This window comes from Tamandua tetradactyla, chromosome 17 (assembly GCF_023851605.1).
Source record: "Tamandua tetradactyla isolate mTamTet1 chromosome 17, mTamTet1.pri, whole genome shotgun sequence".
In the NCBI taxonomy this organism is placed as follows: domain Eukaryota; kingdom Metazoa; phylum Chordata; class Mammalia; order Pilosa; family Myrmecophagidae; genus Tamandua; species Tamandua tetradactyla.
The window spans coordinates 22,433,097-22,460,693 of record NC_135343.1 but is presented as its reverse complement, the minus strand read 5'-3'; the positions used below and the strand labels follow the sequence as shown (position 1 = coordinate 22,460,693).

General features: G+C 34.7%; 1 protein-coding gene across 21 annotated transcripts in view; it reads left to right on the top strand.

The window, feature by feature from the left end:
* The window catches only part of NRXN1 (neurexin 1), a 1,149,661-nt gene that overhangs the window by 821,871 nt on the left and 300,193 nt on the right, over nt 1-27,597 (top strand). For all 21 annotated transcript variants that reach the window (XM_077134200.1, XM_077134199.1, XM_077134208.1 and 18 more), the window contains one exon: nt 11,413-11,594. In XM_077134200.1, the coding sequence (XP_076990315.1) occupies nt 11,413-11,594 (182 nt within the window). The remainder of the gene's footprint in view (nt 1-11,412; nt 11,595-27,597) is intronic.

The following is a 27,597-nucleotide window of genomic DNA, read 5'->3' as shown; positions in this document are numbered from 1 at the left end:
TTTCTGATGAAGATGGAATGAGGTTTGTGATAAATGGCAGACATGACCAAGACACTTCATAGTAAATGCAGCTCTTCGAATGCTACTGATACCACATTTTTTCTTACATTATAAAGTTATATGACTCCTTATATTAAAAATTTGTAGTTAATATAACGTTGGATATACTGAGATAATAGAACTGATCTAATCTTTTTTAAACATTGACCTCAAGTCATCTAATTTCTACTATATGATTTATATTTTGAATTTATCTAGGGATTTAAGTTAGGAGACAAAGACATAGGAAATAATGGTGCTTAAAAATGCATCAGCTTCTTCTCACAAAACTGGTAACTTCACATTTGTTTATGTGGATCTAATCCCTATTTCTGGAATCAATTTTGAGTTTCTTTACCTTTTCTCATGAAAAGTCTACATATGAAAATACATTGCTCTTACCTTCAAGAACTATATTCAATTCTATCTTCTCCAAGAAGAATTTGGGGATACTTGGGAAGGCAAGTGAATTATCCAGTTTGGCTGTAGAGGGGGGGTTTGTTTGTTACGTGTTTGGAACATAACATGGAGGATGATTTCCAGGTCATCATGGGGCTTTGTGCTTAATTTTTTGGACAGTGGTTTAATAACAGAAGGTCGTTGAACAGAAGAGTAATTAGAAATACAGTATCAAAAAGGTGGTACCAACTTTTGTTTGTAAGGTAGACTTAAATTAAGGAGAGGCATCAGATGAGGTAGAATGAATATTTATTACAACATTTAAGATTGAAGATGATGCAATATGACCTAGGATGGTGCCTATGAAAATAGAAAGAAAAAGTAGAAATTGAAGAACTTGACATCTAATTTGATGTATAGGTGATGGTTGGGAAAAAGCTGGATTCCAGTGGTATGGCATATATGTTTGTATTGCCTCCAGGGTCTAGCATCATGTTTTATATGTGGTAGATGCTCAATTAATGCTTATTGAGTATACATCAGTTTTTTTTTCCTTGAATTATGCTGTTATATTGCTTTCATATTCCCTAGTTCCAGTAACATCCTTCTGCTATTGTCTCAACATATTTTTCTTGGTCAAAGAAACCATACTTGTTTTGATTTAGTGTCTTTCCTTTATCTCTTCACTAAACCATCTGACCTTTCAATCTGTCAAGCAATTTATGAGAATAATCTCAACCAGGACTTGTTTCCTTGTATTATTAAAAGAGGTATGAAACCTCCCTCCATAATCACCACCATTCTCACTCTTTGAGTGGGTCTGATTCCAAACACAATGTGTATTTCATTGCATGCAAGTATCAGGAGTCTATCAGAAAAGCATTTGTTAGCATTTATACTTTATACTTATGCCTCTTCGTGACACCAGTGTCCTTAGATTTCAAATTTGAAGAGAGAATTAGACATATTTCTCACACTAATGTGAGCAAGTCCTAATCATAAGTTTGGACAAAGGTGTTTCCACTTAAAGTTACATACCTGTATGATTTTAAGACTGGGAGACCATTCCATAAGAATGGTTATGATGTCCTATCCTGTTGAAGGAATGAATACATTAATGAATCTGGTATACAGGGGTAAACTGATCCCCAATTTGACTGTACTATTTAGGGAATTTTTATTTTAATCTGAACTTTCAGGATATCTTCACTTTTAAGAGATTAATAATATTTGTTTGCAAGAGGTCAGTTTTAAAATTTCTCACATGTGGAACATAAGTTAAAAGTCTTCTGCCTACTTCTGAATGCTCTCAGGATCTCATAGCCAAGCAAAATCATAACTACAATTCATTCCAAGAACTAAAGGTTTTTCTAGTTACCTCTGTTGCATAGATACCCATGACCAACAATGTCATTCTGATTCTAAATTGCTCTTGATGATTAATACATTATTAAAGAAAAAATGTTTTGAGGTGATTTTAGAATTATAAAAAAATTTGCAGAAGTAAAATATCATTCAGCCAATGTACCCTAATGTTGGCATCTTATACAACCAGAGCACAATGCTGGAATTCAAGAAATTAATATTGATGCAATATCATTAATTAATCTACAGACTGTATTCAGACTTTGTCAATGATCCCATGAATGCTTTTCTTTTCTTGTTCAAGATCTATGCCAGGATCTCAGATTGCATGCAGTTACGCTTCCCTTTTCCTCTCCTATCTGGGGCAGTTCCTTAGACTTTCTCTGTTTTTCATAAACTTGACTCTTTGAAGGGTGCTGAGAATTATTTTGTAGACTGTCCCTCAATTTGGGTTTGTTGTATGTTTTCTTGATACATTGAAGCTATGCATTTTGGCAAAATAGTACATGAATGATGTTGTGCCCTTCTATGCCCTCCGTATGTGGAGGACCCAAATTTGATTTGTCTCAATACTAGGTGATGTTAATGCTGACCATTTGGTTAAAGTGTTGCCTTCTGGATTTCTCTGGTGATTAATAAATCCTAAATCCTCAGGACTGGCAAGCTATATCCAGCTCTTCGTTGTAAACTATGGAGATCTTTGGGCTGGATTATTCAAGCAAATTGGGATCTGGTACTGAGTTTCTCGTGATGAGCACTATTGTGGAAGAGTCTCATGAACCATAGTTGATTCTCACATAGACATAATGAATTGGAAGGTGGTGTTCACTATCAAGGTAATCTAGGCCTTCATCTGAGTTTATTGTATTTGAATGGTGAAATTATTCAGATTTCTAATACATCTGCAGATATTCCATCTTGCTGATAGATATAAGCATAGACTGGATCACATAAATAAATCCTTACCATACTCGTCTGAATATCAGGAGCCTCATGTTCTTTATCATTGTATCAGTGCTCCAGCGTATGTTTGAAGAATACATTAGGTCCTTATTAATGATTAATAAATAAAAGCACATTGGTCTGAGGAGGATACCAATAATTTAAACAAGGTCCCTATCTTTAGGATGCATACTTTCTAAAATGGAAATTTTAATGAAAGACAACTCTGACATATTACCTAATAGGTTGCAAATTGAAAATATGTTCAGTAGATGTTAACTAGAGAAAATTTACCCTGTTTGGGATGAGACCAGGAAGCAGGACTGAAAAGAAAATCTGATGTAGTAGAGAAGTATTAAGCAGTGAAAGTAAATGTCACTTTAGGAAAAGAATGTGTATTCCGTTTGTTAATGCCTCGATGATAGAGTTAGAGTTTTGTCTTACATGACTTCTGAGTCAAAAACTAATATTCAATCAAGTTTCCGGCCAAAATAACCAATAAATGCTTTTAATCTGGTCCTAGTCAGGTGACACATGCCTTAAATTTATCAGAGAGGCAGGAAGATGGTAAATGAGAGGAACTAAGTTTAGAATAAAATAAACAAAATAAAAACTTCTGTATTAAGTCTAAAATGATTAATTTTATTGTTTGTATAGCAGCCTCTATTTCTATGCAATGCAGATAGTTCAAAATAGCCACATGCTCTTTTGTATTCAAAATTTAGCTCCATAGCTAAAAGGCCAGGAAGACATGTCACTGCCAAAATATCATAAGACCCTACCCTGCAGAATAAAAGTAATTATAGTAGTATTGTGAAGATTTGTCTTATGCATCACTTACCCACAATTTCAAATCCTCAGATGAGCCCGAAGGCTAGGGATGACTGCTGGGGCAGTATGGTGACAATAAAGCTTTGCAAAGGCCTCCCACCTTTTAAAGATTCAGGCCAGTCTCAGAAAATGTCAGAATGTGAATGAGTCATTTCTGGTATCATTACAGAAATCTGGAGTCTGCCCAAACCAGGCCATTGAAATGTCATTAGAAAAATTGTAGAGGTGGTTGAAGGGAAAACTTGATTTGGGAATTTTAAGTCACTTTTTTTAAACAAGAAGAAGTCATTTAACCTTAGCTCTTCATTGTATGGTGGGAAAAGCACTAGGAATAGAGTTAGGTTCATGCACTAGCCATCTTGATTTACCTGTACCTCGACATTGTCATTTGTGAAGAGAATGGTTCACTCAATAAGTTTCAAGAACACTTAACTTTTGAGTTTACGTCAGGTTTTTTGTTTGTTTGTTTGTTTTTGAAATAGATCAGTTGAAGGCCATCACCAGGTAACTGCTACTTCAAATGGTTAGTTAATAATTTAAAATAACTTTTTAGGAATGTACGCCTCTTTTTTTGTGATCTTAAAAATAAGATTTTTCCTGAAGTACCTGATGATGTGATTTTTCTCTCCCTCTTGTTCTGTACTGCCTATTGCTCTAATGCAAATTGATTGCTGAATTGCTTGCCAGGGACTTTAATAAAATTCACCTACTGCTTGATATTCTTAGAGTTATTGGTTGTGGGATTGGGTTGCTGTTGGTTTTATTTTTTATTTTTTTGAATGGACAGGCACTGGGAATTGAACCCGGGTCTCCAGCATGGCAGGCGAGAACTCTGCCTGCTGAGCCACTTGTTGGTTTTATTTTTAAGTCCAGATGACTTTGCTATCTTTATGGTGTTTTCCCAATCTGATTGTCAGAAGGTGTACCGTGCTTTTGTTGTTATTTTCTACCAGATACCCTAGATTCCAAAGGCCTTCCCCAGAGGTGCTCAGGACTTTCAGTTTGACACCTCAGATTATTGAATGCAACTGCCCTTAGAAGGAATATTTTCTAAATGATCTGTTTAAGGCAGGAAATAATAAGTGGTTTTGAAAAAAAGGTATCTTGCAGATAAACCTTTAAGTAAAGTATTGTTTATTGCATATATTTTCAGAAATAATATTCTCTGGCTTGAAAATTATCCCAAAATACTCAACAACTTATATGACTTTGCTCTGAAAAGATATAAATATAGTGATTCTCATTTATCATTTTTCTGGCCATTTATTAAGGGTACTGGTTAGTCAGTACCTTGAATATTTGTTCACCTTTTCAAAAGATTTTTTTTTTAAATCTAAAATAGATGGTGTCATGGATGACTACAAGTTATCTGACATCACACACCTAAGTTATTTTGCGCTGATATTTATTTTTAATGCATGGGTCCTCTGTATTTGGGAGAAGGGGTTGAGCCTTCTGGGTTTTGTATTCCTAGTTCCTTGCTCAGCGTTTTCAGAGTTGTCACTTACCAGACAGCCTAGAGTTGAGTGACTTCAGAGTGTTACTTATTTCAATTGCTCTCTTTATAAGACGAAAAAAAAGAATGCCTTATCTAAATGATTACAATTGACATCAGTTATTGATTATGCATAGCCGTGATTTTGCATAACATAGTGGGGGGTGGAGCACCAGTCACATTTCAATCTGTGTCAATGGAACCTTTTCATTGCTCATTGCGTAATCCCTGCAGGTGTTCATGGAGTCCCTCAGTATAGGTTTAGGATAGGCCCAAGGTTGGTCAGCCATGGACCCATGTACGTTCTAAGGAATTACTTCTGTTAGTAAAGAGGAGCACATTTGTTTTCAGAGAAGTTAGTACTTTTACTCCATGTTGCACACTCTTTCCATCAATGTCAAAATAAAACACATGTACGTAATGCATTAAAATATATTTATTAGAGAAATATTTTTATCAGAGAAAAGTTTGGGGCCAGAAGCCATAAGGAAGGGGAAATTTCTTTATTTTCTCATTGAGCTGCATAATTACTGCTGAAATTATCTTTAAGAGAAATGATGATTCCTGATATCACGGGAACCACGATCGCTCTTTGGTGGTCCATTTTCTTCATAGTATCAGTTCTCTTAAATTTTTCTTCTTTAATAATCAAACACCATTTTTAATTTTGAGACAGTGTTTTATCTGGGCAAGCGTGTAATCCCATGTGGGTTGGTTTAGAGGAGAAGGTTTCCCTGCTTTCACAACACTGAGGTTTGCTCTGTGTTCCACGGGCCTCAGCCTCTTTTTCATTGAAGTTTGCAAATAATCTGTTGTTAATTCCTAGTTCTCTGGGATCCTGGGTATCTAGTAAATTCTCTCATTTTCACAGGATTCAAGACCCTTTCTGAAAGACTGAATCGAATTCATGGTTGGTATTTGGTAGAGTAATGTGGACTTATACAAGGACTTCAGGAAGTTTCAACACATGAAAACAGGATGCTCACAAATTCGACTCTCCCTTTCTTTCTCAGTTTGCATTCATTTTGGTAGTCAACAATCTGTTTTTTAAAACACAGTTAATTTTCTTAATTCCTAAGAGTCTAGGTTCTATTGAAACATAAGCCATATATAATAAAACTCCTATTGTTCTTTCTCCCTTGAATTTTATCATAGGTTATTTTGATAAGGCTTTCAATATTTGGGAATTATCTAAACTCTTGACATTCTTTTCTTTGGTCTGATTTAGACAAGGGGCCAGTTTTTAAACCATTTCACTAACTTGTCATGTTTCATGTCTGCTTAGTAAGGACCTTCCTGTTCTCTTTCTCAAACATGTATGGGTAAAAACCCTCCTTCATTCTCTAATCTCTTTAGCTAATTATAATGCATCTGCCAATTCTGTCAAGTCTACTTCTTCTATCAGAAGTCTTAATTTATGGTATATTTGTCTTTATTCTCTTTTTCCTCTCCTAGAACTTTTTCACTATTAGGTGTATATCAGCATTTGATTGCTATTTCTTACTTCTCAATATTTGCAATTGCTGTCATTCATTATTAAATTTAGAATTAGTTAATGTATTATATGTTGGAATTCCTATTACTTTTTTTATTATTATTTGTTTATTTTACTTAATTTATTTTGGTATGGGCAGGCTTCAGGAGTCGAAGCCGGGTCTCCAGGATGACAGGTGAGAATTCTGCTACTGTGCCACTGCTGTACTGCCCAATTCCTATTACTTTGATTCCATTAATTTCTCCTAATATAATATCCACTTTTCTAAGGTTTTAATGCCTGCATATGAGGTTTTAGCAATGGGGAAAATTTTAATTCTCTGTTGAATAAAATGAATGATCTTGCAAAGAATTTACAATAAGCTAGAAAGACAAACAATGAACTGTGATAAATTGTTCTGCTTTATTGTACACGTGGGATTAAGATTTTTTTAAAGTTTACCAGTTTAAAAATTTTACCCTGAATTCCTTTTGCATACAAGGTGGTCCTCTCATTGCTTTTGCTTTTCATGAACTTTGCTCTAAAGAATGTCTCCCAGTTGGTAGAAATCAAACAGAAAATTAAACAACAGCCACTTGACAAGGCTGTAGGAGGAATAAAAGCTTATTTTATTTATAGTTAAATAAAGGAATTTTATTTATAGTTGTTTTGCTTCTAATTTCCATCTGACTGGCAAATTTTCACTGGAAAAACTGTTTTATCCTTGTTATATTTAATAGAATAATAAGGCCTTAATGTTTCATGTTGGCTCCATGATAACAGTTGAAGAATTATGGGGCTTTCCTAAAAGAACCTTTTATTTGTACACTTATTGTATGTACTAGATGCTAATCTATTCAGAAATTTATTATATTGTTGTTCATGTAGCAAGGATCTAGAGCAACCAATAATCAAGCATACTGTAAATGCTGATTGGTTTTCTTTTTCAGAAGGATTGAGTCTTTTGAGGGGAATATGTTAACCTTTGCGAAACAAAGTGAGGCTGAAATGGACATATTTAGGGAAGAGATTGTTGGCTAGAAGTAGCAGGAGGGGAGAGAGCCCTTTATATAAACAGTATGTCTGACTAAAATATTGAAAACATTATAATATCACAGGCAATTCAAATATTAGAAATGAAAGCCCATGTATAATTTCTACAAACATTTATTACTATCTAAAATATGTTGGCATGGTTAAGTCTGCATCTGATGGAGCCAGCATTATTAGTGACTTTCAGTAATACAGACTTGCTGCACAATTTAAATGTGGAGATTGCTGAAAACTTCTTTGTTTGAATCATCCGTACATTCAGTGATGTGATGAATGTTAGAGTTAATTTGCATTAAATCCATTAATAGTTGTGGCACTGATGTGCTAGTGCTTGCCATATAGAAACGTATAAATAATAAAGGTGACACATTCCTCCATGCTCTTCTCATACTGAAAAAACACTTGGAGCTGTGATTAAGATGTGCTACTGCTTCTCCTCGAATTTGCTTATACAATAAAAGAAAACCTCTTTCTATAAAAATAGAATAAATAATAAAACTAAACTGTGCTTTCCTGTGGGAGACCTGGGTTGGAGTTCCAAACCACATACCCACCCCCACAAAAAAACACGAAACTGCAGTACATTTGTAGTGCAGACTTTCTCAAGTATTCAGTAGACAAAATGAAATTTTTTTTGCATTGAGCTCTATATCTTACCATGTTAGATGTTTATGCTGAGCGACTAGTATTTTTTTTTCTCATAAAAGCTCTCATTCCATTGAAAAATATTAGTGAATATAAATAACAATATGATAGGTAGGTCTGTCTGAAAAAAAACTGCTAATAATCCAAGACATTAAATACTGAAAAAATAAGAATGAAAAGTGAGGTGTAGGAAAATCATTATTTTAATAGATGCTTTTGCTTTCAACATAACATTATAAGTCATCAAACTTTTCTAAAGGTTCTTATATTAAAATGAAACAACCAGGTTTACATGTCACTCAATTATTTAGTATTTTCATAAGACAAACACACACATACATACACACACAACTCTTACCATGTGCCAAGAACTAGACTAAACTGTTACTGTGAAATAACTCATATATGATCCCTATACAGGCTCTAAAGGGGAGGTAATGTTGCTATCTCCATTTTTTAGAAAGGAAATCTAAGGCTTAGAGAAATATATTATTTGATCAAGGTCTTGTAGCCAGTAAATAATCCAGTTGGAATTTGAACCCATTGTTTTCTGAATCCAGAGTTTATAATCATAATTTCCTAGATATTCTATCACAGTAAATAGATCATGTCTTTGGTTCATAAAGATGCTTGGTAAATGAAGTAGATTCTGAAATTTTAGTTAACATCTATCCTACTGCATTTGGTTGTAGGAGTATCCTCTAATTTTTAAGATTACATCTTCTAAATAAAGTGCTATGTGGTAATTTTCTAGCTTGTTGAAGAAGGGCTTTAAAAACATAGGAGATTTTATAGAGTTGGACCCAAAATGACTGTTTTAAAAAGAAGGCCATGGGTGGGCCATGGTGGCTCAGCAGGCAGAGTTCTTGCCTGCTATGCTGGGGACCCAGGTTCGGTTCCTGGTGCCTGCCCATGCGAAAAAAAAAAAAAAGAGAGAGAAGGCCATGATGCTTATGGGGGTAAGGAGACAAGAGTTGTGTAGAAGCTGGCCATGGAATACTATCAGGAATTGCACTGATGAAGACATGCAATGCACTTCTGTTCATAGAGAAAAACAGGAAAAAGACTCTTCTCCAGGTATACCTGGAAGGACAACTAGAAGAAATTGCAGTGTTTGGCACAGAGAAGTACAATTGTTTTTACTTTGTTTCGGTGAACCTAAAGAACTGAAAAGTCATTGTAAGCAGGATGTGTTAGACGATGGCCCTGTACTTGCCAAACCTTGGCACTTATTGGAAAAGGTTGGAATAGGAGATGAAATCTAATCTTGTATAATTATATTTGCATTGTGACATTTATCTTCCTGAAAATATAAACATTTAAATTAGTATCCTCAAGTTCTGTAACTGAATAACTAGAAACTTTCATATTTTCATAGTTTTGGGAAGTGTACCCTAAACCAAATATTAGTCTACATATATTAGATGTTATTTCATTTCACATTCACAAGTTATCTTTCTTTTTCAAAAAGCATTGAGAGTTGTAGGGAGAATACATGATCACGAGGTGAAAATGTCACTTTATGGATATGAGACATTAGAATATGATGACTGTTGGCCTTGAGAAATTCAGACTGACATATCCAATTAACTTTTTCCTGACTGTCTTGTTATGATAACAGAAACATCTCTGTAATAATAAAAAAAAAAAAGGTAGAGTAAAACTGTGGATACCTAGTTTTAGACCAGCTCTGTCACCTAAGTTTGTAACTTTAGATAACAAGTCAATTCTTTTGAGTAAATTTCCTCACATTTAACATGGGAGGAGCAATGTCCTATCTTCCATACAAAAGTAGAGATGAAGTGAAAGAACAGTAGTGAAAGTCATCATTAATGTAAAAATCAAAAGTTAAAAATTTCTATGTAACATAATTATTACTTTACAACACTAATGATTCTGGAAAATTTATCTGAATACTTAAATATGTTTTATATTGATAAATTGAAATTCTATTTTTGAATATTTTTCTTATTTTATACTAAAGGCGTAGTTATTACAGAATGAATAAATTGGAAGGAGGAAAATAAGCTTAACCAGTACTCAGAGAAAAAACTGCATCCCTCCTTTTGAGGAAATCTCTATTGTTCAAGTTCTTTTCCTATTTTTATCCAGGTAGGCTTTTCTGAAACATTTAGTATTTAATCACCTGCCAAGATTACCAAACATAAAAATATTTATCAAATATACTCTATTTTACTATCATCCTGGGAAAAAAAAAAAAAAAAACTTACCATGATGTGGAACATAAATGCTTATGGAAAGCTCTGCCATTTCTAATACACAAATATGAATATTCTGAATTATCTTTGCTTGCATACTGACTGGTACCTTTAAAATATAACATCTTTTCTCATATGAGAGAGATAAACTAGTTTCATACATCAGTATCCAAAAAAATTAATAGGGAAGAGCAAAGTCTGATACCATTTCATATTAAGAAGGTCCTGATTTATCTCTTACCCGTTTAATATTAACCTGACACATTTCTGGGGCAGGTCTACATATCAAGGTTTTTTAACCACCAGGAACAATACATATTTTGCAGAGGTCTTTGCAGCTTCGCATGGGCCTATGGAAATGTCTGAGACAGAAAAACAAGGAATGCTTGGCTCCAAAATACAAAAAGACCACAAAATTGGTATTGTCAACTGTTTAAATGTATACAAACATGACATGACATCAATTTGACTTAATTGGTAAATTTGATATAAAAAGATATTTGATGTGGAGGTATTTTGAGAATACACTGCTGTACCCAGAACCTTTACATATTGCTTTACTCTTCGTAGAAGCTATCTTTCCATTAACACAAGTTGTTTTGCAGCCTAACTCAGTATTCCCTCTTTTATCTTTCCTCACTATGCTTGGCACATAGTAAGTAAACAATAAGTATCTATTGGCATCCTTTGTTAATACATTGGCTACACTCCTCATTACATTTCATGCTTGCCCTATTCAATGGAAAAAGCAGTAATCCACCATTTGTTCAGAAACACCTGCTGGTAGAATTAATTAGTGAGTGTATTAAAAACTGAGCTACCTCTTTCTTTTAAAATAACTCTGTCCTCTTTCTTGCGTTTGTTTGAATGAAGCTTGTTTTTGTTTGTTGTTTTTGTTTGTTGTTGACTTGATGTAGTTGAACTAATTGTTTTTGGTTTTTGTTTTCCAGCTGGAACAACGTATATCTTTAGCAAAGGCGGTGGACAAATCACATATAAGTGGCCTCCAAATGACCGGCCAAGTACACGAGCAGACAGACTGGCCATAGGGTTTAGCACTGTTCAGAAAGAAGCTGTATTGGTGAGAGTGGACAGTTCTTCGGGCCTGGGTGACTACCTAGAGCTACATATAGTAAGTATTTTTTAAGTAAGATTCAGCTTTTACTTTTTGTTGTTAACATTTGATAAATAATTTATACTCCTGTCTCTTGAACGTGTCGCTTCCGTAGCAACTAGTGCTTTGTATAGAAGCTATTACTATGGTCTAAAGGCAAAAGAACTTCTACCTATTATTGTTAAGCATGCCTTTACAAATAGGAAACTATTTTCTTTTAAAATGTGAATTTTGAGTCCATGGTGTATTTTTGATGTTTTTAGTGTCTTTAGACAGATTCGCCAAATTAATAAAATAAGTCATTGCTCAGAGGATACCATTCCATCTGGCTGGAAGCACAAAGTTGTAATACTGATGATATTAAAAGATTTGGAGCCAGTTTCCTTATTTATTTTCTTACCAGAGTAAAGAATTATCTAAAGTTACCTGAAATGGAAGGGAGGAAAGGAAACTTCAAAGATGTGTGCTGATGTAAAGAAAATGGCAGAAAGGTGTTTTTATGCCATCTTGTGTTCATTGTGACATGTCAGGAAAATGCACTGACCTCTCTCCATTTATGTCCCAAGACCACTCATTTTTCTGTACCTCCAAGCCTCCCATAGGAATTTAGCCAGCACATGATAGGTAGTTAATAATAGTACGTGGATGAAAAGCTTTTCTTTCCTCCTTAAATTGCCATAACTAACTTTATAGTCTGGGGACTCTTCCCTCGATTTCCACATTCAAATAATTATCAACAAGTATGGTTACAACTCTTTAATTCCTAATTTTTTTGCACTATTTTTAAAGAAGCATGAGTAGTCTTTCATTGGTAAGGTATTAATACTTTACTTAGATATCAAAATAACCAACATGAGAAAGAATCACATATTCAAGAAATTTAAGTGTTTCTTATCATTTTCACCTCTTGGTTTAAATTCTACCTTTTGGAAAGTTTCAGAAGCATGCAAATCTCTCCATACCCCTCTGTTTCTTAGAAGTGCATTTCCTCTCTCCTATCTTATATGGTCATGTAAATTTGTTTTGTTTTTTTGTTTGTTTATTCCTATAAATTATCGCTTTATAGCACCCATGCCTCAAAGAACATTTGGTTAAGTCATCATGGTCTTTCTTCATAGAAACTGACCTTCATGCCCTAGTCCTAAAATAATTAGGAAAACCAGCTAACCCCAAAATATATTAGCACAAACTTTTACAGAGTTTTAGTTATCAACATTTTTATCTAACTATTTTCCTAATCTTAGTTTTGCATTAGAATTTCCAATAAACTGAATAGGGATTTACACTGACCTCAAGGGCTGAATTCACTGCTAATCTTGATAGAAAAGAACCTCACACACCATTATTGAACTGTTGTAAGTTTTCAGTTCAAAATGCAGTTGTCAAAATGGGAACCCTGGGAAATTAATTTCAGCTATCTTTCAGCACATATCTAGCAATCCAAATTGAAAGCCTCTAGACTTTTATGGTGTCATAAGTAAATGATCAGCTGAAGTAAACTTAACTAATGCAGTAAGGAATCTTGCTGTTTAGAGTAATCTCAATTTTCTAAATATATTTGCTCAGTTCTGATTTAAGAGTCTTGCTACTTCATAAATAAATAAATAAATAAATAAATAAATAAATAAGAAAACAAGAGCTTTTTCCACTTGAAAGAAATTGCTTATTGATCCATAGCCAATTACACTTCTACTCTGAGAACAGGTTCTGCAATAATCACTCTCAAATCAGAAGGGGCTATGTTTTGAATTACTTAAACCACTGCTGTTTGATATAGTCAGAGGGTTTTAGTGTACAAGAATGGTTATTTCTTTCCAATTTTCGTCAAATGTGGCCTTAGGGTCCCTTCATAAGATGGGGACTGAGTTTCTCCGTGTGCATACTCTAGTACTCTCCACAATTAATTTCCTGGCCATGGTCTCCCAGGAGCTATCTGAGGAGGACCTCCTTCTTTCTTAACCTGCTCCGTTGGTTCTTGCCTGGCCATTCATTTTGGATTCATTGCTCATATCTCTATGTCTTCCTCTTGGACTTGATATTTTCAGACTCTTCCTTTCTCCCAGATCCTGTCCTTGACTAGATAATGAACATTTGATTCCTTTAGCGTGTCTTAGTTGTAGTTGTTCAGCCCTACCCACTCCTGAATCAACTACCAGGACCCTGAGTCTTAATGCACTCACTCCTCTTTCTCCCATTGCCTACAAAGGTGGTCATAGCTGTTCCCGACCTCACCAACTTGCTTATGTGAGGGCAAGTTGCTTCTTTCCTGCTTTTAATAAATAATCCAAATTAGCACAAGGCCTGTGGTTTACGTTTACCACTGAAGTTTATCTCTAACTCATTCCGATAATGTTGGGAAAATAAAAGAGGAGAAAGAAGAGTTAGAATTTTTTTTTAAAAATGGAAAATGAGAAGGTTGATGAATCATAGGCCCCAAAGTTGACACCTGAGGGTGATAGAAGCATAAGTATTCTTAACGTTAATACTTAGAATATTTGAATATCATTAATACTTTGAGAATATTTGAAGTCTATGTTATCAAGTTATTTAGGTACCTTTGAGACCATCCTGTTTTTTCCAAATCAGTTCTTTTGCTTCTTTGAGAATCAGAACTTTAAAGGAAAAATAAGATGTATAAAATTATAAATTATTACTGTTGTTTGTTTTGGTTTATGAATATTACTGACTTAAAAATAGCATGATTGTGGGATACTCAATGGAAAAAGAATGCAGTGTGACCCCCACCATACAGCGTAGTGAAAAAATCTGATTGATAAGATAGGTGATATTTTATCTATAAAAGAAATTGGGTTTGTGTGCTACGGTAACAGGTAAATGTCTTTAAATCGTTAAGATTAGCAAAGTATAAAACTATGAACTGGTCATATTTACAAATCATATTTCCATCCTTCATTGATAGAGTGACCCAATAGACTAGAAAATTGATTACATCCATTAAAAGGTATTTCAGTCTTGTTGTTATGTATAATGCCATTTTAGTCAGATAACTTAAAAGATATGATAGGCATATAACTTCAATGAAGATTTGAATATTTGACATGATTTATTACCTCATATTTCCAGAATGATCATATTTGATTTTACTTGAAAATAAAATCATATGTAAATTTTGAATAACTGTACTCTTTAAAATATAACAACTTGCAATAAAATGGCACTGGTTTAGATAGATTGATTTTTTAAATTTAATATTAAGGCTACCTCAAAGTCATGATATTGCTATTGAAATGGTAAGGTTTGAGGAAGGGATGAGGGAAAGATAGAGACATAAAATATGGAGCAATTAGCATAGTGCCTATCATGCAAATACTTAAATGCTTTCTGAATAAATAAATTATTTAATGAATTATATATTAAATTTATTGTGGCTTTGATTAAGTATAGATTCTCAATTTTTCAGTCATTAAAGTGATAGACTCAGTTTGGCTTCTGTATAACCTTGAGAAAGTCCTTTCACTTCTTATTTTCAATATAGAAAAAATGTAGCACTTGATATTCAGCTGTTGTATTAATGAAAAGTTGCATGATATTTTTATTGATATTGTTTTCAGTTAATTACCGAAGTTGGTTGCTTAAAGAAAGCTGATGGTGAGAATTTTATTGAATGAATGGCTATTTTTCTTTAATAATTATCTGATTTATTGTAGTCTATTGTTACGTTGAATTGCTCTTTAGTCATTTTATATCTATCCATTGCTTCTAAATGGAGGTAAACGTTATGATGGCAGAGAACGTGACTTACATTAATGGCAATGAATCATAGTAAAGATAATATAATTTGGAAATACAGCTTGCACTCATTTATTTTAATACATGTTAGAAGCCTGTCCAGAAATATTTATTGAGCACCTAACATAGTTCAGGCCAGTGTCAGGGTCTATTGTTATACAAATAAATGAGCTTGCTATGTAATAGTTACCTCAATAAATAATTGTTGGTTGAATGAGTGAAGAAGCTGCCTGGGATCCTGAGTAATGGTAGCTTAGATTGTTTGTAGTAGACATATTTTGCCCCCAAATTATTGGTCTTTTGCCAAACTGTCTTGGTATTTTCTATCTTTCCCTTTTGCAGTTTTTTCTTTCCACACAGTATTTGTGAAAACAATAAACAAATGATAGGTTTTTAAATTCAGAAAATAAAGAAGTGGCTGGTAGACTGTAAAGTTTTAAACTATACAAATTTAAATTAGTGATGCTGATTAAGGTAATTCAATCAAAATTGAAGAAAATTTTTGGAAATATTAGGCAGAAAAACTAAGTTCATTGTTTAAGGATTTATAAGATGTTTCTAAAGTTTGCCGATGTTGCCACCTCTAGTGGAAAGATATCTTGTAAATTGGTCTAATGATGTTAATTGGAGATTACTCAACCCCTCTCTGATTTATAGAAGAAAACCATTACAAATGCAGGCTCACTCACTGTCATGAATATTAAAGTGTGCATTAGTTCTGACCAGAGAAAATGTCATGGAGCGTGGAAGCAAGGATGAGTGAAGAGTGTTCTTTGAAATCCTTTCATCTTGGGAGCATGAAAGAGCATTGCAAATATGATTATTGAGTTGTTATACATATTTGCCTTAAGTGTTTCTTCTTTGTACTTTGCTGGGCCGGAAGCCTTATTTTCGAAACCAAGCTTTTAATTGATTTTGATTTAGAAATACACCTTTTGATCAGCTATTTTCGTATAGACAAGAACTGCAGTGTATTTATAGTAAACATTACATGTCCCAAATAGTTTACAAAATGGTTGACATGTCAAATCGTTCTCATCTTTCTCTTCCTCTCTTAATTTTATACTCCTTATCTTCTGTTAAGGTTCAATTTGAAAGCATCAATTTGAAAGTCAGTGACTATACATGGATGCATACCTATAGTAACAAGATAAATCTCAGTTATTCTCACACTGAATTTTCATGAATTGAAATTATATTCTACCTGCAATGCTCTTTCAGACCAATAGATTTGCCTATTTACAAGCGTTACACCTTGCCATACAATGCTTAAATTCAACCCTGTAAATAACATACAGTAGAGTATTTTGGTTTTTTTTTTTGCTTATCTGGTTCTTAAATGACTTCTAGAAGATGAAGGCTATTTGAATGTGACTTTGAAAAAGAAAGGAAAGGAATATCTTTTACCACGTGTTGCAATATTCTTGTCCAAACTTCTGAAGGTATGAAGGATATAAGTTATCTTTGAATAAAATGTGAAGTGTGGTGGGCATATTTCTACTGGCTTAAGTACTATCCAGGTATCTGGAGACTTTCTCTATTTTGGAGGGTCAAGTAAATCAATACAAACTCTTTTTTTCATCTTTTCCCCCTTGTAAGCATCATGAATAGGGTACTGTATGAAGAGCATTGCACTGTAAGTTAATTCAGTTTCTCATTTTGTGATTTATTGGCTGTCATCTTGGGTGCATCATTTAATCTCTCTGGATTTGGCTTCTAGATTTCTAGACTTATTTCCTTCTCTGAGAGCCTATGGCTGTGAAATTTAATAAAAGAGAACCGAAACAACCACTTCAATCTTTACCTGCCCTCCTTAATTCATGTACTTATTACTTAGATGTTTATACTGTTACCTTACCTTCTCAGTTGTCTTCCTGCCACTCTTCTGCATACTTTCTAATCTGTTCTGTAGACTTATGTTGCATTAATTTTTTGAAGTGCTCCTTTGATCATGTTATTTCTTTGTTAAAATACATCTATGCTGTCCAACTATGTACAGGTAAAGGCAAAATTCTATGCCTTTTTGTCTCTTTGCCTTTAATGTCTTCAAAATTCTGATCCCAGTTTACTCTTTCAGACTCATTTTGAACAATTCTCTACAAAACTTTCATTCCAGTGAAATTTGTTAACCTTCATTTTAAAATGAGATGTTCTTGTCATTCTCTAATTCCTATGCAAATTGTTTCTTCTTATTCTTTTTCACTATTTAGATTTTCATCAGTCATCAACCTTGGGTCTTTTCCAAGTTGGCCCTAAGATCCTGTAGCTTGTTCAGCTAGCAGAAAGAAGTCTAAGGCTCAATAATTTATTTGAAAGAGATGCTGACACAATGCCCAGAGCATGAACTAGCTAGAATAAATCCTGTCCCCAGATTCTACTCCAATCTGCAGTCTCTCTTCTTGAACCTTTGCTTTGCAGTGGGCCCCTAGCCACTTTACAGATGGGCTTCATGCTGACTTAACCAGGGACAACTTGCCTTCTCTTATACCAAGCTGCCAAAACAGGAAACTTCTTGTTGAATCCTCTCTGACTATACTGCTATTTCTTCTGAAACTATTAACCATTATTCTAAAGGCTGCTTCCCTAAATATCCTTGTTTGATCAATTCAGCACACAATTATTAACCTAGTATATGTTGCATAATTTAAAAAATACTGAAGATGTATTAGTTATCTACTGCTGTGTAACAAATTACCCCACAATTTGATGCCTTAAAACAGCAAGCATTTATAGTCTCACACTAGTTTAGGAATCCAGCAGCAGTTTAGCTGGGTGATTCTGGCTTAGGGTCTCTCAAAAGGTCATAGTCAAGCTATCAGCTAGGATGACATCATCTCAAGATTCTCTGGGGGCTGGAGAATCCACTTCTAAGCCCACTCAACATAGCTATAGACAAGCACACTGGCTATTGGCCAGAGACTTGCCATATGTGCCTCTCCATACTTCTGCTTACAACATGACCAGCTTGCTTTCACCAGAGAAAATGAGAGAGAGATTTCAATATGGAAGATGAAAACTTTTATAACTAAATTTCTGAAATGACAAGTCATCACTTCTGCACGGATCAACCCTGGTACAGCATGGGAGAGGTCTACATGGGGACGTGAATTCCAGGAGGTAGGGATCATTGGGGGTCATTTGGACTCTGACCATCCCAGCAAAGAACTGAATACTCCTTCACTTCCAACATCTAATTAAATAGATTCATGATCTCCAACCAAGATTTGGGTTGTTAGGTTGAATGAAATTGAGTGAAACGTCACATACCAACTGTGATCTTCCTTTAGGCCTAGAGTCAAATGATCACAATTTAATTGTTTAACAGTGCCTTTAACAAAATAGGAACTGAATAAGTTATGGTTTTCATTTCTCCAAGAGCTAGTGCATTTATCTTGTAGGCTTCAGTCTAGACTGCAGCAGATAACCTGAGGGTACTTTGACATATCTTCAGGAGTTTCCTCCTTCTGATAATCGATAAAATGTTGTCCAAGCTCTTTCCTAGGCATGTGAATTAAGAGAGATGCACTTTTTGTTTTACTTTAAGGAAACTAGGTAAGTTATTGTTCAGAATCCATGGTCCATGCTACTGTTAGTTAAAATTTTATAACAGTTTCATTTTGAATGTTTGTGAATGTAATTTTATCAACATTTGGGGAGATAAAAATTTTAAAGAAATCATTCTTAGAAATATTTAAAGAATATATGGGGGTCAAGTAAGAAAGAACTAAAAGCTTACTATTCATGTCTTAGCAAAGTTTGAAATACTTTCTTAAAGACTATTGAGGGAAGCTTTTGCCAAGAGCAGACTGATTAAAGAGAGACATAATGTAGCCAGGAAGAATTGAATTGTGCTTAATTAACCCATCTGAGTTAACAGAATATGTATTTCGGTCATAGAAAAGAGGATCCCCAGTAGATGATATATGTATGGGTTTTCCTAAATATTTTCTGAGATTTTAGAGTAAATATAAAATGACAGAGCAGAAGACAGAGGAAATGATGGGGTTCAAGTTGGAAATGTACTTATTGCATAATGACTAATGTTAAGATTTGAAAAAGTTGTTCAGAGATTTCCAGGTGAAGTCATGGTTAAGATCTTCAGTGCTCAGGATATACCTGATATTTGTTGTTATGATCCAGGCACATTCTACTTGTCTGAGGGAAAAGCGATGAATAATGATAAAGGTGCATGTAAACAAGTTATTGAGGTAGCTGGCCTTGCAGAAGTCTATATAGAAGATAAATTTATGGAAAAAATAAAAGAAATGAAGACATTGCTCAAGGGTTAACAGGTAGTTTGGGGAATGCATACTGAATAAGGGGTCATTTGCACACTGATCAGGAAAACTCTTTTTATTACAGAAAAATCACTGAAAGCTATGAACAAAATGCATGGCTGTAGTAGTTTAAAAAAATGCAAACAGTGTAGAAAACACATCAGCCATAGGCCAGGAGACAAAACGAAAGTGATGGTATGACTTTGGAATCCTATTAAAGCTGATGTTGGGCCACTCTGGATGTAGGCACTTCATTTCGATAAAAGAAGGAAATGACCTAGGTGAGTGTAGTAGGGAGCACTCATGTTAGCAGTAAGCAAAAACAATCTGCATTATGAAGCACAAATAATGGAATGGAGATAATTTTCAGTGGACTTGAGAAAGTTCTTTTGATGGAAACATAATACATTTTTAGAGCTGTGAAATGAAATTGGTGATGTCTATAGGAGCTTACTTTAGCAGGTAATATACTAGACATGGGGATTTTTTGGCCATCAAGACAGAGGAGGCTTCTGCTGTTTTGAAGACCAGCTGGATGAGCTGTTTAACATCTCTGCCAACAAAGCATGGCTCTGATGACAGGAGGCTCAGTCACCCTGAGGGGACTAAGCTTCTGGGGAAATACATCAATAATAAGCTCTTTCTATTAAGAAAAAGGACTTCCTCAGAGCCTTTCTTCCCCCCAAAGAATGGAAATACAAGATTGACATACAAAAAGAAGCTCTTTGGTGAAAGTTCACAATTCATCAGTTAATAAATACAGACTGCTCACTCCCAAATACACACCTCCATTCCTAGCTTCTGACTCCCATACTAATATTTCCAACTGTCAACTCAGAATTTCCACCTCAATGTCCTTTAGGCACCTGGAGCTTACTGTGATAAAAACTGAGCTCATCACCTCCCAACCATGAACCTGTCTACGCATTCCTTGACTAAAACCTTGCCATCTTTTGCTTCATGCCAGCTTTTACCAACTATTTTAGTTTCCCTGACTGCTCAAGCAAATACCATGCAATCGGTTGGCTTAAACACTGGAGATTTTCTGGCTAATGGTTTTGAGGGTAGGAGAAATCCCAAATCAAGGCATCATCAAGGTAATGCTTTTCTGGGGCTGGCTGCTGGTGATTCCTAGTCCTTAACTTCTCTGTCACGTGGTAATGCATGTGGTGGCTTCTCCTGGCCTCTCCCTTCTCTTCCAGGCTGCCTCGATAGTCAGCTTCTGACTGCTCCTTCTCGGGTTTTCTGTCTGTCTTATAAAAGATTCTGCTTATAAAGGATTCCAGTAATATTATTAAGACCCATCCTGATTGAGTTGGGTCACACCTTAACTGAATTAGAATCATCAAAAAGTCCTTTTTACAATGGGTTCACACCCACAAGAATGGATCAGGTTTAAGAACATGTTTTTCTGGGGTATACAGCTCTAAAACAGCACACTGACCTAATATGCTTTTCACCAAATTCCCAAAATGTCTATCAAGCTGTGTATTAATAATATAATATAAGCCACATATATAATGTAAGATTTTCTAGTATTCGTATTTTAAAAGGTTAAAAAACAGATGAAATCAATTTTAATAAGATATTTTGTCAATATAGCCAATGTATTATTTTATGATAATCAATATAACGTTACTAGTGATATGGTTTCCATTTTTTTTCATAGTCTTTGAAATCCAATGTAAATTTTATTCTTCTTAAACCTCCTAATTCAAGTCTAAATTTCCATTAGCAATACTTTATCTATGTTCATATTTCATAAAACTTATAGTTGAAGAAGTTAATTCACACATCTGCATTGTTCCAAATATATTTTAAAAATTTTACATTATTGAATTGGGTATTCATTTTAAATTTGATCTAGCTTAATTAAAATTTAAATAAAATTGAAGTTTCAATTTCTCAGTCCTATAAGCCACATTTCAAGTGCTCAGTAGCTACATGTGGTTAGTGGTTACTTATTGGACAGCACAGTTCTAGAATGTATCTGCTTTCTCTGTATCCCACTATTGATTCCATAGCTCATGGCATCTTCATGTCTTTGCACAAGTGTTGCAATAGCCTTCTAACTAATCTCTGAGCCACCAGGGGTCTTTCTCTCTCTAATCTGTCCTCTGCACTTCCACAAGAATGGTTGCTATAAAAAAATAAAAGCACGATTATTTCAAGTTCTGATTTTAAATACTCCATTACAGTGGTTCTCAACAGTGGCTCAATAGGCAGAGTTTTCACCTGTCATGCAAAAACTAAAAAAGTTTTTAGATTGAGATACACCTGAATGATGATTTCACCTGCCTACACCAGTAATTCTCATCATTTAAGAACTGTTCCTTTGTTTGTTTTTTTAAAAAGCAACAAAACACAAATCCTTATGCTTTACCCACAACTAGGCCCTTTTCCTTCCATTGTATTATTAGGATGTCTTAAATCCTCACCTGGTAGCAGAGCTGGCCAGCGATGCATGGGTCCTCTGGTCAGACTATTGATTTGAAGCCCCTTCATATCAGTACTCTTTAAATATTTATTCAATGCTTATTTCATGGATATGGGGAGAAACTGATTCTCTATTCATCAAAATTTTATACAGAGACACTTAGTAATTTACTTCTACTGGCTAAAGTAAAATCAATAGTCTGAAATAAACCAAAATACAAAAAAAAACCCTCTTTACCACTACTTTGTAGTTCTTGTTCTCGTTTCTATTTTCACTGGCCATTTTCTGAACCAAGGACATTTTTGGACTCAGATTGAAATTTAAATTATGATGGCAGATTGTTCGTTCCTGTTGAGCAGCATGAGGGCAGAGGACTTTTTATCTATTTATCTATTTAGTCTTTGTATTCCCAGAGTCCAGCTCAAGGTGAGAATTTAGCAAGTCCAAGTGCACAGTAAATATTTGTTGAAATAGTCTCTTGGTTGCAGAAGTGCTGCCAACTCAAACTGCGTGTGTGCATTCTCAAATTGTTTATGTGTAGTGGGTCAGCCTTGTGAGGTCAAAGGCATTGTCTCCTTCAGGAGAAGCTGTTAACAACATACATTTAACTTGGTGAGAAATAGATGCAAATCTGAGCTAACTATGAGCATGTTTCTAATTTATTTGTTGCCTCTTGATAGATTTGAACCCTGAGGCAGGAGCCTGATAAACCAAACTAACTTTAACCTGTTCTGATGGAGAGCACTGTCCTGCATTGCAAATACTTCGATAGCCTAACTGCTTGGGTTGGCCTACATTGCATTGCACAGTCTGGACTCTATTCATCAGAATTGCATTTCCATCTTCATCTCCCACTCCTCAGCACTCCAACACACTCATAATCATTCTTTAATACATGCATTTAACAAACTTTTTTTATGACATGTATGTCAAGTACCTTTCAAGGCACTGGGAATACAAAGGCATACGAAGCAAGACTTCTGACCTCAGGGATCTTAGAGTTTAAAGGAAAAAATTTTTTCTAGTGGCACATTAGCCATAGAATATGGACACAGGCTGGTCTTTCAAACCTTCATGTTGTTGAAGCATACTCAAAGGCTTTTTAAACTCTCTGAAACGGTCTACAGGTATGACTTTTTTAAAAGCAGCCAATAATCTTATGAATGTTCTAAGTTTATAAATGTGTAACAACCTTATCAGAAAATATATTATCTTCATTTAGCAAATAAGATACAAGCCACATGGCTAGTAAGTGACAAAGCCAGTGTTTGAACTCAGACAATCTGTCTTCCAAGTCCACATGCCTAAGCACTTTTGCCCTGCAAGATGCAGGTGAGAGTGCAGGTGGGAGAGCCTCATCAGGTTAAACCTTATAGCATTGCTTTTGGTCTGTTTATTGTAGTTTTGTACTAACTACCCCTGCTTCCAGCATATTTTATATTACATGAATTACTGGAGAATTCAAATATCTGCTATAAAAAATATTTTCTCTAGTTAAATAAAAGCAAAGAAAGTTATGTGGCTGACTAGTTACCACAAACATTTTTGTAGTTAGCTAGCTAGTTTTTGCAATTAGTTTGATTTGTAAATTTGGAATAGGCATAATTTTAAAGGCAGAGAAGCACATTAAAAATTATTTACACCATACTAACAGTGAAAATAGAACTCCAAAATACCTTTGTTCATGCTCTTTCCTCTCTTTAAAACATCCCTGCTTCCTCTCACTGCCACCTGCCCTATTCTCCTTCCAAATCTTATACATTTTTATTCATTTTCAAGGGCTAGGCCATGTATTTCATGTATTTGTGAAGACTTCCTTGGTCCCCTAGGGCAAAACTAATTATGTCCTTCTTGATAATATCATAGCACTTTGTTCCTAATTCTATTATATTATCACAATCATCATAGCTATTTCTGTATGTGTCCTTCTCATCTTTTAATCTGTAAACTCTTCAAGGTCAGTGACCATGTATTGTATATCTTTGTAGCTCTGCATTTTTAGACAGTAGCACAGTGCTTAGTAAAGAGCAGATGTATAATAAATGTTCATTGCTGAAGGGATGCAAGAGTGAATGAATGGAGAAATAATTGAACTACCTGTTTACTTCCTTTTTGCTTATCCTCCTTTTCTCTGCTGCTGGTAGTTTTCCATTGTAGTGCAGGAGCTCACATGTGGAGCACTTTCTCTGGAGCATAATATGAAGTAAGGTCCCCGAGGGAGCTGGTGAAAGCATGTGATACTCTCCTGGGACTCTCCAAGAACAGTATACAGAGGCATACACAAAAGACTTGTCATGAAATGGACTCATTTGTCTAAATGGTATTTTCTTTGGGAGGAAAGGAAGGCATCTCTTATGATAGTTCATTGACCATCTCCACCACAAGTTCAAAAATTCCACATAATTTGTCAATTCTCTGAAATTTAGTCTAGTTGTGTTTCTTATCTACTGTCTGAAGTTGTTTGAACACTTATATAAAAACATCTGGGCTATATTTTCCTGCATTCTGACTTGATAAAAAGAGACAATCCAATTGGAGAAGGTGGGGAGAGGAACCTCCTCTGATAAACACCTCTGATTGCCCCCTTGGCTTGGCCCCCATTTACCACTCTGGCAATTTGAATGTCTTCCTTTTTCTGCTCCTATGCCAACCTTTGACCCCTTGTTTAAATGATGGTGGTAAATTGGTTCTTCATTTATAATTTTTAAAATGACTTTTAACTAATATATATAAAGTGCTTGAAGAAACTAAAAGTTATTCATCTTAAATAAGTGTCTCCTTTTGAATCAAGCTTTCCCTATTCGTTTGTTTAGTAAGTGTAGTAACAATAATTAAATAATAGTATTTAGAATTATTGAGTGCTTACTGTGGACCAAGTCAAGTGCTAATCTAAAGACTGCTTAAAAATTATTCTTCATTTAATATTCACAATAATACACTGATGTATGTATTATCTCAATTTTACAGGTAAATAAACTACACTTTTAAATATATTAACCCAATTCATATAGCTAGTAAGTAACTGTGACTGGTTCTCTCTGTTCTCTTTGACCTCAACGGCCCATTTTTCTTTAGTGCAAAGGAAAATTTCAAGCTAGCCCAACTTCTTTTCCAAATGATCATAAAATCCAAATGACCGATTCTAAGTCAATCTTTATTTTGTATGGAATTATGAGATTCCTTAGGTATGGACAGAAGGTAGATGCTGTTTACCCTTCTGTGTGAACTCACTGAATAAGAATAGAGTGCCAAGAGAAAGCTCATGATGTTCTGTATTAAAATTCTCTTAATAGATGGAATTATAGGTTTTATTGTTATTTTTTGAGTTGTACCTGAATGTGGGGGTGGGGGGAAACAATCATACCAAAAGTGTATTAGCCTTACGTGGAGATGAGTATAAAAATAACCCTCACTGCTCTGGGAGCTCAGGCTGGAGCGGCGGCTTTCAGCCTTTCCCCAGATTCTAACTCTAATCTATAAAGCCTAGACGGCTTGACCTAATTATTATATTTTAAACCAAAAGTCAGGTTAGAGTCTCTGTGTATCTCAGCACGAAAGTGAGGGGAAGAAATGGAATTTGTCTGTTGCTTCCAGTTCTTGCTGATTGGACATTTTCCCGACAGAGAAATGCAAAGGAAAAGTATTTCATCCTGTTCATTACTGTTAATTAGATATAAAAGCAGGCTTTGGGGGCTTCATGCCCAACAAGATATCAGCAGAGAAATGGAATTGACATTTTAACATTAATGTGTGGAGTAAGGTCAGGCAGCCTGCCATGCAGGCTTTGGAACTGAGTTCATTTGATCTTGAAAAGAGGCATTGCAGGCACATTTTGAAAGGTGGAAACAAAAGTTGTGAATTCTACCATCCAGCACAGTCCTAATTCAAGACTTGTCCTTATTTGTTCTTTTGTTCATTTCTAACTGGCTATTGTGAAGTGTGTTGGATAACTGATATGGTTCAGACTCTTCTTTGGTGTTTGAAATTGTAACAGTTATTGTTGTTCATTATTATGTGCTGAACGTAGTACAATCATCAGTGATTAACTAGCTTGTCATTGAGCATTCTCACTCTCAATAGACTGTGTTTTCATTATGTAATTGCTCGTTTTTATTTTCTCACTTTTTTTCTTTTTGAATTCTTCTAACCCAGTAGACATAAAATGGACTCAAAAGACTAGGGATGCATAGAGCTGGATCTGCAAGGTCAGTAATATTTTATAACAGGCCATTTAGAGGAAGCTGAATTTTACTCCTTGTCCTATCAGTGACAGTTTCTTTTTGATTTTCAGGAAAAAAAAGAAAATATTTATTTATTTTTTTCAGATCACAAAAGACATTGAAAATTTTAACAATATAGTAATGAAGAGAGTAAAAAGTAAAAACTGTCTCCAGTACACCCAACTTTTTACTTCAGTGTCTAAAATTCTAACCTTTTCTTTTATGCATATACATTGTATTACTTTTCTTTTACTGCTTTTTTTTTCTTTTGCATGTGCAGGCACCGAGAATAGAATCCAGGTCTCTGGCATGGCAGGTGAGAACTCTGCCTGCTGAGCCACCGTGGCCTGCCCTGTATTACTTTTCTTTTATATATATGATATATGTGTAACTATTTCTAAGTATGTTGACAAACCTGAGCATTTTTTTAAAAGTCAAAATGGTTTCAACTGTACTATGGTTCTTCAACTTGATTGGTTTTATTTAATTTACTGTAGACATATTCCCATTTTAAAGCATATAATCGCATATTTTCTGTATAGTATTCCATTGTATACATACACTGAAATTTATTTAATCATTCCCTATCGATGAATACTTGAACTGTTTCAGAATTTTTAGTATTTTCAAACTGATAAAAAAATTAAGCCTTGTAAAAATATCATTTCACTTGTATGCAAATATTTCTCCAGGGTAGATACATTCCTACAAGCAAAAATACTAAGTGAAGAATATACTCATGTACAATTTCTACAGCTATTGCAAGATTGTTGTCCAAAAACATTACACTGTTGATCAATCCCACTGGCAATAAATGAGGATGTCTCAAATTGGAAAGTTTTAATATAACAACAAACTGTGGGGGTGCAAGCGTAGTTCAGTAGTGGAATTCTTGCCTGCCATGCAGGAGACCTGGGTTTGATTCTTGGCCCATGCACTCCCCGCCCCAAAACAAACAAACAAACAAAACATTTTTGTTTGGTTAAACAAAAATTCAGCAAAATGGTGCTGCAATAACAGGATACTCACTTGGAAAAAGAATAAAATGTGACCCTAACATACAGTGTATAAAACAAACGAACAAAAACTGGCCTCACTATTTCTTTAGCTATGAAGCTCTATGAAATGATTCTTTGTTTTTCTTAGCCTATTTGATCTGACTGTATTTAAACTTTAATAATTACATTGGTTTAAAGGTGACTTCCTATCCCCTTTAACTTTAGTTGCAATCTTCCTTCTATCCTGGCATCATTCAGATATCTGCCATGACCTGAGAGACTGGGTAACTAGTGAGCAAACCATGTGCTCATTTCAGGAACGTGGCAGCTACACAGTAT